The 14,011-nt window shown below is 41.6% G+C and overlaps 1 protein-coding gene across 3 annotated transcripts in view; it reads left to right on the top strand.

The window, feature by feature from the left end:
• Positions 1-54: 54 nt before the first annotated feature.
• The window catches only part of sbno1 (strawberry notch homolog 1 (Drosophila)), a 106,923-nt gene continuing 92,966 nt past the window's right edge, over positions 55-14,011 (top strand). Inside the window, exons 1-2 of one of the 3 annotated variants that reach the window (XM_086011844.1) lie at positions 55-299; positions 3,999-4,130. In XM_086011844.1, coding sequence (XP_085867970.1) covers positions 3,999-4,130 — 132 coding nt within the window. In that variant the 5' untranslated portion in view covers positions 55-299. Of the gene's footprint in view, positions 399-3,998; positions 4,131-14,011 lie in introns of all 3 variants that reach the window. The other 2 variants (XM_086011843.1, XM_086011845.1) reach the window with 2 other exon arrangements.

The following is a 14,011-nucleotide window of genomic DNA, read 5'->3' as shown; positions in this document are numbered from 1 at the left end:
TGAATTGCCGCCGGTGATTTGGAGAAGATTTATTTTTTTAATTTTTTAACAAAAAAAACCGTAAATTCAACAAAATTATGCCACATGTTTTGAGTGATCTAAGCGGTTGTCTGATTCGAGTGGCATGGTGTCCGGCTGAAGCGGCCGGCAGGCCCGGGCGGGCGCTCGGGGAAGGTGGCTGGCCGGCCGGGGCGGGGGTCACGTGATGGGAGATGGTGGCGGCGCCTGAGATGGCGGCGAGCGGTTAGCGAGCGAGCGGACGGTGCGCGCCTCAGTCCCCGCCTCAGCTCAGCGCCGCGGTGAGTGCTCCGCTCCGCGTCCCTCCACCCGGCCCGGTCCACCAACCGTACCACAACCCGCCGCCAAACCCACCGGCGGCCATTCGGCGCGAGTCTGAGGTAAAATACTGAGGAAAAGAAAAAAGGCCGCTTGTTTTTATATAAAAAAAGAATTCTCTCTCACTCCTGAGGTGAACGCCAGGCGCCGCTCGGTCGGCTGCCAATTTGTTTTTATTCGCTCAACGTGCGGGCGGCTCTCGCTCCCAGGCGGTTTTTTGTTGTTGTTGTGGTTGAAATTTATTATATTTCTATAATTTTAAAGACAAAAGGAAGAAAAGGCTGGTGATTTTGGAGTCAATACTAGGCGTGAGGCGGCCGGGCCTGGCTCTGTTGGAGCTCCAGACTCCGTGTGTGTGTGTGTGTGTGTGTGGGAGGAGGAGGAGGGGGCGATGCTTTATTTTATTTCAGTTTCTCTTCCTCTCGCTTGTTGAAAGTCTCCCGAGTTTCGGCCACGCTCGCCTCTCTCTCTCTCTCTCTCTCTAACCACCATTACGCAGCCATAAAACAACCCGGAAGTTTGCTCTCTGTACTGAGCACGTGTTATAAGCAGAAGGTTAAGGTTTCACTCTCTTTAAATTATCTTTTCCTCGCCCCTTCTCGCTCTCTTTTTGTATTTATGTATTCTCTTTTTCTCCCCACCAATGTAAGTCGGATTCTGTATTTTATTTTCCCTTCCCGGGGCGGTCGCGCGTTAAATGTTTTAACCGTCCTGAGAATGTCTATCTTTGTATGAAGGGCCAGGGTTCCAGAATTGGGCAGCAAGGGCTGTAAACAAAGTTCCCCAGCCCCAGGGGCTGATGCTGAGCCTTCGCTCAGGAGGGGGAAAAGTGTGTCCTGAGTGGTACACCACAAAAGTTGGAATTTTCTTATGTATGTGTGTGTTTTTATTTATTTTAATTAAATGCAAGGAGTCTACTCTCTTCCGGCCCCCCCCCCCCCCCAAAAAAAAACGTAGAGTTGTTGACACGTTTCAGTCTGCTGTTTTACAGCGACTAATCTTTAAATCCCTGTGTGTATAATTCACCCCTATGGCAGAGAGAAATAAGCACCCTGGTTAATACATTATGTCTTGACTTAAAAAAAATACTTATAGGTGGGGAATGGGATGAAGGCGGCATGGGAAAGAGTTTGAAGGTTTTTATTGACACCTTAGATTTGTTTGCTTTAATGGTATTCTGAATTCCCAGTTTTGTGCTCTGGATTAGTTTGAAGGGGAAGTACAGCACGTCAGAATGTGAGGAATTGGGTGTTTTACTGGAAACTCCTGCTCTTGTAATGTGGGGTAAGAGGGGAGGTCCACAAACCTCAATTACTGATGACCTTGTGCTCAACATGTGGACAAAATGTTTTTCTTGATTTATAACCATCTTCAAGGAGTCCACGCCATCTATGGACAATGGAGCACTGGTTTGAGATTATTTAACTGGTTGGATTGTTTATGGATTTAAATATCTGGGCAGGTTCCAGTTAGGTCATGTTTAGATCCTTGAATATCTCTGGTTACAGTGTAGATGTTTTCTCAACAGGATGCTTTTTGACTTGCTATTCCATCATCTAGATTTTTAGATTATTCATTCAATGGTTTAAAAACAGTGGCTGTTTTTAAGTTTTGCATACAAGAAAGTTAACACTTGCAAATAGGATCAGCTTCATTATTTTGTTAATTTGGCCATCTGGTGGGCTATTATGGTTTTTTTTTTGCTCGATATGTACAACACTGACAAGCCAGTATTGCCCATTCTTAGTTGCCCTGTGGGTATTGAGTTAGCCATGTAGTATGAAACTAGTGTCACATGTAGGCCAGACTGGGCAAGGGTGGCAAGTCTATCCCTTAATGTCCCAGTTAGGTTTTTCTGGCAATCTGGCAGTTTTCATGGTTTAAAAAAAAAAAAATCACAACTTGCCATGTGGGATTTGAAGTCTGGGGTTGGTTGCCAGTCCACAATCCATGACCCCCTGGGCTGCCGTACCTACAAATGGTTTTTGAGTGATCAACTATCATTTTCTGTGTGTTCGACAAGACTTCATAGCAGCCCGTCTTTCTCGATTCCCTTTGTCATTTTCGCTCCAGCCTCCCAAAATAAAAAGCTTCTAAGTAAATTTAATGATGCCACAATAGAAATACGTTGCACTCTTGACAAAGCAGTACAGTTCAACTATGCTCAACAAAAACTGATCAGAAACAGCCTTTTCGGATGTACTGTGTCATGGCTTTGCTCTGCCTGTGTCATTGGGGCAAGCACCTCTCTGGAGAGATTTTTTCTCAATGTATTTTTTTCCATGGATATGCCCCAATTCTTCAGTTGTGGATGGTATATCATTTATTGTGATTTGTGAGGCGTGTCTTGATTTTGTGGTTTAGTTTACATTTTGTAGCTCTCTGCATTGATGGGCGAGATTAGGGGACTGACCGTTATATTGAGAAACAGAACTTTACTTGGAACTTTTTGCAATATGTTCTGTTGGTATTGTTTACTAACACACTTGTTGAGAAACATCTGGTGTGGATTTGAAGTAATCTCTAGTATAGCTAATGTCTGACAAGTCATTTCCATCACATGATTGGGAGTAGATTTTTCACAGTTGGTTTGCTAGATTTCCTTTAATTGGATTTGCATTGGATGTATTTTACTAAAAAGTTATTTAGATTAAAAGAAGTTGTCTTGTCTCACTTTATAAATTCTCTTTAATTTAAAGAAACATTTCCATTTAGATCTTAAAGCAGAACTACAGATTTACCTGGAACTGCAATGTCCCATGACAATTTAATTTTACAAACTCTGCTGTCATTGGCACCCCTTCTTCCCAGTTGTGGGTTGATAACCTACTCACATTTGCTTTTAGTGTACCAGTCTGAAATTTAGAGCTCAATATTGAGAAACAAACATTTCATTGCAAGATGGTTGCGTTTGACAGCAAAGCTATCGCCAAGTTAAAAATAAAAGACTAGCACAGTTGTAGCAATCATTAATAGTCCTGGAAACATTTGGTGTTTACTTGATATTGAAGTTGTGTTTAAAGTTGCAAATACTGTAAATGGATTCAACAGAACATCTAGATATTTTTCTGGGAAAGTACGGGGTTGAGAACTGAAAATAGGCTTGTTGAGGCAAATGTCCTTGTACCTTCCTCGAATTTCCCTAATATTCTTCATTGAACTGCTATTGTTTTGGCTGAGCTGGTTGATTGTGGGTGTGGGGCTTGATTCCTGCTGATTGGTGCAGTGTTTCTTTGAGGGTATAATTTTTTCAGTGCTAGATCGGGTTGAGAAGGTGATCCACCTGCTTCCAGGCCTCCACTGATGGTGCTTAATCCAGCTGTGGGTAGAAAGCCTGGAAAGTTTTGCTTGTTTTTTCCATTTTCCCTTGGCACTACGGGTTAGACCACAAATCCACGAAGCAACTACAAGTCTCCCCATTGTTACAGGGGAGGTAATTCAAACTTCCAACCCTTGCGCTGTACATCTCTGGTACAAATCACCCCAGTACTCAGTGCTGAATATGGAATAGAAGCTGTTGCTTCTAACAGTTTCACTTTTTACTTTGTCTAATTAGTAAATGCCATTTTTTGGGAGTGTCTACTGAATGTAGTGGAGGCTTTTAAAAAAAAAAAAAAAAAAAAAAAAATCCCATTGTAACACATTGTGCTGTTAATCCACAGATGACAGACCCAGGCCAAGATCTTCTACTTGCTGCTTTGAGCGAAAGTGGAATTAGCCCTAATGACCTCTTCGATGCAGATCCACTTGACACTGGCTTGATGTCGCCTCTGTCATCCAGTGGGGTACAGCAGGTAAAAATGGCTTTCTATATTTTATTTGGCATCTGCATTGTTATTTATTTATTTTAGTTAACATTTTTCTTTATCTTGGGTGTGAGCTTATACAATCAGTTGCCATTTCTACATTGTAACTTTACCAATAGTTCGTACTGTTCACTGAATGGAAGAGGAAGCTGGGAATTGAGGCACCAAAATTGTATGTATCTTTGGCCCATATTTTAATTGCAGAATTCTTGTGTATGTATAATATGCAAAAACATGTTCTGGTGCAAATTTGAGCCAAGTGATCTCCTAAACTTCTTACAGGTCTTGTATGTTTCCTGAGTTGTACCACTGTTTGCGTTGTTTTGTCATATTAAGATGCTTTGATTGAGCTTCGACATGTATGAGATTGGCCCGTTTACAATTTGCTTCACAGGAAACTTACTGTAGATTTGTGTATTTTTAGCCATAGTTGTAGTTTCCATTATTTAGAACTCATTGAGTCATTTCCTGTTTATTGCTAATTATAAATTCTGCATTTTAACTGTAACCTCCTCCAGCCCAGCAACCTGCCAAGAACTCTGCGTTCCCCAATTTTGGCCTCTTGTGCATCCCTGACTTTCTTTGCCCCACCATTGGCGGTCCTACCTTAAGCTGCCTAGGCTGTAAGATATACAGTACCTTCCCCTTGCCTCTCCACCTCTCCTATAATACGCTGCTTAAAACCCACCTCTTTGACCAAGCATTTAGTCATCTGTCCTAATGTCTCCTTTGACTCAGTGTCAGTTTTTGTGTTGATTACACTCCTGTGAAGCGCCTTGGGGTGTTTTACTTTAGGTACTATGTAAGTGCAAGTTGTTGTTAACCAAAATATAACTTAATGAAAATTGTTGCACACATTGTGTATGATGTCAATTTTGCATCAAGAAGCTTGTACTAAATTAAAATGAGTGAGTAACACTCAACAGGCCTGGATTTCTTATTTTAAAATAAATAATAATTTGATATATTCATGGGATGCTGAAAGGATGGAAAATGTTGTTTTGCAATGTACCGAGTCCTTGGTTAAGCTTGCCCGTGTGTAAATGCTGCTTTAAAAGTCAGTGGGTTTATCATGGAATTCCAGTTTTCCCGCCGTGCTGAATCAAAATCCCACTAACTGATTCCAGGTTGAAATAATTTCAAACTTATCATTTCCGGGGATAGGGTTTAGGCAAGACTTACAGAAGGCAAGTTAACAAATATTCTCAACCATTATAAAAGTTTTGAAGGCCTTGTTTCTAGAAGTGCCGATACTTTTCCCACTTCTTTCCCTCCTGTGGGAGAAGGCAGCTCCAGAGTTAAACTGTGGTATCACTGAAAGGCAGGACCGGTAGCTCCAGAAGTTGCTTCTCTGAAATGTAAATTATTGATCTACCCCACAATATCTAAAACAGTAATGTGTGTGTTTGGGGGGGGTGAGTACTGTTTGAGAGAACACAGTTCAGGAGGGCTATGTATTGACAGAAATACATTACTATTTGTTGGATCAGTCGCGCTCACAATTAATGGGATATTGCGAACACTATTTGTCTCTGGCTAAGTAATGGTAACTTTGATTTGTATAATATGATGGGTAAGGCTGTGACTTCCTGTAGTTTTTATACCCGACTGACTGGTGTGATTGATTTTGTTTCAATTTTTCTGACACGTTCAGGTCATCAAAATCAATCTGAAATAAGCACTGCATTCTGTAAGCTTTCATGTATTTGCACACTTTGTATGATCATTCCAGTATGCTGTTATTCTGAACATGAGCAAATAATGTGCTTTCACCTGAAAATAAAATAGATTTAAAACTGCCTTTTATTGCATGTTACTGTACTTGACTTCACGACTTTTCTGATTGTAGTCACGATTGGTCTGTGATTTTTGGCATTTTCCTGACAGAAGTTTAATGACAGGGTGTCGCCCACTCTCCCTCCAAAGTGACAGTGAGGAGTTACCTGTTAGTGAGTCAGGTAACAATTTTCAAAAACTGCAGTCAGAATAAATGAGGTATTTTGATCAAAGTGTGGTTGAAGACAGTGAACCATTTGACATAAGCATACTGTTTCTCCAATTGCCAGAGTCTGGATTTTGCTGTACGCCATATTACCGTACAAAAATAGAATGTGTTGTATTGAGCTCCTTTGTCCACTGTTTTAGGAGATGGTACCTCATTAGAACTAAACTGGTTAACTACTGGTAAATTAGTAGATACGAGTTTGGTACAAGCACTTGTGCACCAATATGGCACAGTTTAATTTGTAGGCTCTGACTATTACTCAATATTTGTCTCTTCAGTTTTTGGTGTTTCTGCTTCTAGTGTCTGAGATTTATATGTAAAGGCTTTTTCTGGTCTATTTTCCCTTTGGATTTTTTTTTAAAGCTGTGTTGGCAGTTAAAAAAATTAAACCATGCTCGTTAAATATCTCTTATTAGGAAAGACACTTCTCTTACATTTGCTTAACGAACCTGTTAAAATTGCGTAGAACAAACTTGGTATGCGTCTGTTAAATAATTGTATAAGAAGCCCAAGCACCAGGGTTTATTTCTAGAGGGATACTGTAGAATTGAAAAGTAGTGAAGTTGTATTAAACCTGTATCGAACCTTGGTTAAACCACACTTAGAGTACTGTGTACAGTTCTGGTCGCCATATTATAAAAAGGATATAGAGGCACTGGAGAGGGTGCAGAGAAGATTTACAAGGATGATACCAGGAATGCAAGGGTACACACATCAGGAAAGGATGAACGGGCTGCGTCTCTTTTCTCTTGAAAAAAGAAGGCTGAGAGGCAACCTAATAGAGGCCTTTAAAATTATGAAAAATTTTGACAGAGTGGATACAGAGAGAATGTTTCCACTTGTGGGAAGAGCATAACTAGAGGCCATCAATATAAGATCATCACCAAGAAATCCAATAGGGAATTCAGGAGAAACTTCTTTACCCAGAGAGTGGTGTGAATGTGGAACTCGCTACCACAGGGAGTGGTTGAAGCGAATAGTATAGATGCATTTAAGGGGAGGCTAGATAAGCATATGAAGGAAAAGGGGATAGAGGGTTACGCTGATAGTTAGATGAGGAAAGACGGGAGGAGGCTCGAGTCATTGCCAAGTGGAGCCTTCAGATTATTCCTGTACTGGGACAGAAAATTAAGGCTATGCTCCCTGGCTTGTATCTTGATCCTCCTAGGGTGTAGCCAAAAGAGGTATTGGTGGAGGTCTGCAGCAGGCCATTTACCCGTCCATGCTGTTCAGTGGAAATGAGAATCTAGACAGAGCTCAAGATAAGCGGATAAACATTAAAAAAAAATCCTTTTGATCTGCTTTCTCTTTCTCTACTTCCTTCCATTTTGGTCTTCCTTGATGAATGCTGCAGATCAATCAAGTTTTGAGCAGGAGTGGTTTTAAGGATAGCTTGTCTAATGTAGTATTCCCTCAGTCCTTGCTCGAAGGGGGGAATGCTCTGACTCGTTGAGCAAAGGAGAGGAGTTTGGCCTAAATCAGTACCAAGGATGGTAACACATTCACAAACTACTGTCGTTACTGCAGATTGTTGCTTGTAGTAAGCTTGTGTTAATTATGAGCCCTAAAGCCTGTAATTATCGTTCCCCAGATAATTTTATCAACTGAGATCAGGCCACTTTTTGAGCAAAAATACTTTCCCTTCCACCATTAAAGCAGCGCCTAGATTTCCTCTACTTAAAGCATGCAGTTGTCTTTTATTTGCTGGTTAACTGTGTGTACTAAAGTTCTCATTTGCACAATGCAAATATACAGTGAAAAGAACATCGTGGAGTGTTTTTGTTAGGGTTGCGAACACCTAATCCATCTGCAAAATGAACGGACTAAGTATTATTTTGAATGGTACCGTGGAAATTTCAATAGAAGCCCGTGTTTCAAAGCCACCCTTTTAAACCAATTTAGTTAATAGATAGAAGATGGAATAGTTTAGCTCCTGTTTATCCGCGGTTGATGATTATCTGAATTAAAGCATGTCTTGGTTTGTCGGCCCCTCCACCTTTGCAGCTCCCCCCAATACCTAACCCTCCCACTCCTTTCTATGGTCCTCAAATATATTGTTGCCACCCAGCTACTCCCATAATTTCCTGTTAAAATCCCTTCCCATTTCCTCCCTACCCGTATCACCGAAATTGCCCTGATCAAAGTCACCAATGACATTCTTGTGACTGCGGCTGTAGCACATTAACCCACCTTGCCTTTCTCGGATCCTCTGTTTTTTATTCATTCACACGATGTGGACGTTGCCGGCAAGACCAGCACTTGTTTCCTGTCCCGAATTGCCCTTGAGAAAGTGGTGGTGAACCACCACCTTAAATACAACTGAGTGGCTTGCTAGGTCATTTCAGAGGGCAGTTAAGAGTCAACCACATTGCTGTGGGTCTGGAGTCACTTATAGGCCAGACTGGGTAAAGGCAGCAGATTTCCTTCCCTAAAGGATATTGGTAAACCAGATGGGTTTTTACAACAATCCAGTTGTTACATGGTCACCATTACTAATACTAGCTTTTTATTCCAGATTTATTTAATTGAATTTAAATTCCCCAGCAGCTGTGGTGGGATTTGAACTCACGTCTCCGGATCATTAGTCCAGGCCTCTGGATTACTTGTCCAGTAACATAACCACCATGCTACTGTACCCGAAAAATCATTTGTTGTTGTCCGATCATTGCGCCATTCTCCATCATCTCTCCTCTGTGGCAGAGCTGTCGCTTGGTTCTACTTTTGCCTATTCCAATATAGCCAGCACATTTCCTGCACTGGCTTGTCCTTCCACCTCGGAAATGCCATAAAGTTCTGTAGTTAGCCCCCTCCTATTCCTTCTTTTGATGCTGCCCCTTGGTACCATTATTCATCAGCATGAGACCAGTCTCTCTGAATGTGCTCACGGCCAGCTCTAGCTGCTGCCCAGCATGAGTCCATGATCACCAGTGAGCCACCTGATTCCTTCTCTGATGTGGATGAGCCAGAACTTGCAACTTAACATTTGACAAGTCCCAGCCATCCTGTTGGGCTCCTGTCATAAACTCCCCACCCTAGACGGACTGTGTCCTCCTCACTGGGTGCTTGCTTGGGATGAACCGAATGTACACGGTCTCCGTGTCCTGTTTGACCCTGAGCTGTGCTTCAAACACCATATCCAATCCATCACCAAGAGCAACTACCACATCTGCAATATTGTGCAACCCCACCACTGCTGAAACCCTCATCCATTACCTTTGTTGCTTTCAGGGTTGACTTCTCTGGCATGTACCTTGCTGGCCTCCCCAGCTCCACTCTTCATAAACTGCAACTCATTCCAACCCTGCTCCTTGTATCCTCTCCCATAGGTACATACTGCTTGCCTAGCTCCCCAGTGCTTGCTGAGCTCCATTGGCTCTTGCATGCCCCCCCCCGCCACATCAAGTACCAACGCACCGAATTTAGACTCCTTGGCTCCACCCTACCTCACCGTATTAATTTGTGTGTGTCCTCAGTGGCTGAGACTTTGGCTGTCTAAGGTGTATGCTCAAATTCTGTTCCTAATGCCTGTGCCCTATTTTTCCTCTCCCCGTCTTCAAATCTGTTCTTCCGTGTTTTTGATCATCTCTCCGAACTCTTCTTGTTTTTCTCCTTTGTGACTTGGAATTAAAGGTGCTAATTGTAATTGGGCATTACGTAACAGTATTTGGATGTAGTACGGAAATGAGTGATTTTTGTTTTAAAATGAATTCTGTATGTATTAAGATGTGTAATTCAGTTATGTAAATGCAGTGGAAAATAGCTTATCTGCTTTAGGATTGGCCTTGCAGTTGTGAAAACAGGCAGTTACTAGGCACTCCTGCTATTTCACTGCTTTTATTGTGTGCGTGCATACTGTGTAATTACAGTCATGCAATGTGCTGATAGAGGCCAGTTTTTCACTCTCTCCGCCCCAAATGATTTTAGTAGCGCATCCAGCGCAAGATGTTAAACCAACACTTACAGCTCCAAGTGCAACAAACTCCATCACTCTCTGGGGTGTAAACTGAGCTGCTCAAAAAATGGATTGAACCGCAGTGATGGTGGTCGCGATGGTCACAATCACTTCAGTAGTATTGTCCAGCACATGGTAAATGGATATGCAAGTAAACCAGTTCTATATTAGGTGTTGAAACTGGCCTAATGAATTGCAGTGCTCCTTTCTGGTCCTGTACATTGCCGTGTTCAGTCTAATATGCTGGAACCTTTACGTGGGTATATAGAATAATAGAACTGAATAACACACCATATAATTATATTAGTGGAATGCATTTGTATTTAATTTTGTGCGCCTAGGAAGTGAAGACAGATTTGGTCCCATTACTTTTCCCACAGAGAATGTAGTCTTAATACTACAAATGATTTTCCTGTCTCTTCAGTCCATGCCCATCAGTTCTTTAGAGTTTGGTGTGGGAACAGGGCCACTTTCTGAAGGGAAATCAGAGACTGACGGGTAAAGTAATGCTTAATGTACAGGTAGATGGGTTCATAAGATGAGGTTGTGCAGTTTTTTTCCACTCTGCCAGCCTTTCATTACTCTGAAAGGCGTTGACTCCTTGTTTCCGTGGACATCAGGTACCTGCTGCTATCTTGCCCATTTGACTTAGCATTCACATGAACCTTGCCAGGCAAGCGTACCAAGTTCTGTCCCTGTCTGGCATCCATGCACCCGTTTCGCTGCCGTGCTTGCTGCATATTGATCAGCAACAGGAGCTCTGGCTGACTTTTTTTTCCACTCATTGGTGCCGAGGATTATTACAATGCAAACTCAGTGCAGAATAAACTTGGGACTCCCCTGGTCAGTAGGGCTCAACTACTGTTGTGTGAACTTGGTAACTTCAGGGCAATGGATATGAGGCTACGTTCAACTGCATATCATGCAGCCTAACGTGCGGTGTGTTGCAATGTATAAAATGTAATAATTGTGATCATAGTATAAATGTATTGTTTGGTCTTGTTGAATTTTAATTGAAAGTCATGTGTTATTATTCAAGGCGAATATTCTCGCTGCTTACACTTTTTAGAAACCTGTCTCTCAAATTTATATCGCACTTTTCACGTCTGACAGATGTCCCAAAGTGCTTTCGTGAATTGAGTATTGTTTTGAAGCGTAGTCACTGTTAAAGTGTTGGAAATGCAGCCGTCAATTTGTAATTGGCAAGATCCCACTAACAGCAATGAAATATATGACCAGATAATCTGTTTTAGGTGTTGGGTGAGAGATAAATGTTGGCCAGGATACCAGGAGAAAACTTCCCTGCTCTTCCTTGAATAGTGCCTTGGGGTCATGTGATCTTTTGAATCCACTTGAGATGGCAGATGCAGCTGAGGTTGACCGCATCCAAAAGACGGTATATCAGTCGGTGCAGCACTACCTCAGTACTGCACTGAAATGCCAACCTATGTGTTGAAGTCTCACATGGGACTTGAGCACTCATCCTCCTGACTTGGACGAGTGTGCTACCACTGAGCCAAGGCTAACACCTAAAGAAGACTTCACTTTGTATTTTTTCAAAAAAAAATAGTTCTAAATGTAGCCTGGGTATTCTCTAATCTAAGTGATATCACAGGCAAGCTAATTTTAGTTGACTACATTTTATTTTGAGGCAGGCATCCTGTTTCATTGCTTTGTGTTTACACGTTCAACATACAGTACCCATACAAAAGCAAAATGCTGGAAATCTGAAATAAAAATAGAAAATGCTGGAAATACTGAGCAGGTCAGGCAGCATCCATGGAAGAGAAACAAAGTTAACGTTTCAGGTTGATGACTTTTCTCTGTTTTTCTCTCTCCATAGATCCTACTTGACCTGCTGAGTATTTTCAGCTTTATCTGTTTCTATTACAGTACCCATCCCTACAGTCATGCTATTCCCATGTTGTGATAAAAGCTGTTGAACAGGCTTTGTAACATGGTTGTGTGCTGCAGACTCTAATCAGAGATGCTGCTGTTTTTTTAACATGAGATCACATACAGTGCCAAATTGCTTTCCCAGGATCTTCATTAATAAAGTGGCAAAACTGTGAGCAGTTATCTGATGCTATAATGAGGACAGATGCCTCGTAAAGCTTGCCCTGGTGATTATTTGAAGCACAATGCAATTTGGAGAAATAGCATTGTTGCAGATTTCTTGCAGCCCTGGTATAGACAGCCGTGAACTTTGCTTAAACTTCCTTGTGACAATAGTGGGGCAAGTTGTGTGAGAAGCTCTTCTTCTGGTATAGAGGTAAAGGAGTGGCTTGAACAGAAAAAAATCTTGTAGCATTGCTCCAGTCATAAATCCCATAAAGAACCAGGCTGGCTACATCTCTAAAGTTGTAAAGCATGGAATAGACTTCCATCGTTAAATCACTGAAAGTTAGGAGCAAGAAATACAGCTTGATAAATGGTATTCCAGCCCTAAGCAGGCCTGGATCACTCGATATAACTAAAGTGCATTGGACAGGTCTGCATTTGATTATAACTGACAGATTACTACATCCATGGCAGCGTTTAACTGTCTGAGTAGAGTACGTTGTTAAATGGAAAACCAGCTGGTTCCTGTATATTGAACAACATGTTCTGCTCACTTTAAATAAACTCATGTTTTGAATCTGAGCCTGAAATATTGAAAAATGTGTGAAGTTACAGTAACCAATTGGTGTTGCATTCAACAATGGGCTTAACTCGCTTCAAGATGTTAAACTTGAATTTCAAACGAGAGCACAGTTAAAGTGCAAGGAGTCTGAGTGAGTGAGTGGAGTGCATGTTGATTTCTGTATATTTAACCACTGTGCTCACTGGATAACAAAGCACCGTTTCCAGACTTGACATTACAGTCAGCTGGCTGGGCGGGGAGAGGCAGAGCACTGGGAGTTGGACTGTGAGCACTCCCAAACTTCAGTTAGATAGCATCTTTGCTTAGTAAAGACAGCTAGATTAGCAGCAATGTACCTCCAACCATGGTCTATTGTTTCAGGACCGGAAAGGCTTGCCAATATCTTTCCTATGGTGAAGCAAATATACAGTGATTAGAGCTACAGTACCATTTATCAATAAAAACAAACCTCCGCTAATAAATTAATGCAACACACAGAGCAAGGACAGATCATTACAACCAGATGATTACTATATGGGGTGATCATGAAAACTGAATTCCACTTTAGGCTTTGTAGAACTAAAAATTACAGATGGGGATCAAGTTTTTTTTTATATGAAAGAGTTCCCGCTTGTTATTTTTTTCGCCCTAGTGTACATGAAATATAATTCCAAAGCCAGGGATGTCACTACTTGTGACCTTGAGTACAAATGGCTAGGTAGCATCGCAGTAATCTTCCTTCATAGTGCTGTTGGTTTTCTTGGCACTGCAGGTTCTTGGCCTAGCTGCATCCTAGGGGAAAGCTTGATCTTGTATCCTGGACTTCCTTTAGATCATCAGTATTTAATCCAGGCACCCAGTTGGTCATATTTCTGTTATTTATATTTGTTGAAATGCATGTTTCTGTTATATACCAATGTTTGCTGCACAGATTTCCTTTGGGATAACATATCTTTTGCAAGTTGGAACTGCGAGTCAATATTAATGGGAAAATTCCCAAAACAAGAAAAATTGAAAACTATTCTTGTATGTGGCTAAAGAGCGCTACTTTGATTACAAAATTGTCTTCAGGACACGGTCAAGGTATGACGCTGGTCAGTTTTCCAGAAGCTTAACTATTAGAATTGCCGAGTGGAAGATTGTCGGTGCAACCAATACGATATCTCTGTACCCAAAAGGATTCAATGTGCTAACTTAGGACATCCCTGCTGTTGCTTCCTCCAGCCATGAGTGAAAGTCGTGCATTAGCACATGTGCCCTCTGGAAGAGCTGGGTGGCTGATGCAGTTT

Source organism: Somniosus microcephalus, chromosome 19 (assembly GCF_052327205.1).
Source record: "Somniosus microcephalus isolate GS21.2 chromosome 19, FLI_Smic_1.0, whole genome shotgun sequence".
Classification (NCBI taxonomy): Eukaryota; Metazoa; Chordata; class Chondrichthyes; order Squaliformes; family Somniosidae; genus Somniosus; species Somniosus microcephalus.
The sequence above is the reverse complement of the archived record's forward strand: the minus strand, read 5'-3'. Positions and strand labels throughout refer to the sequence as shown.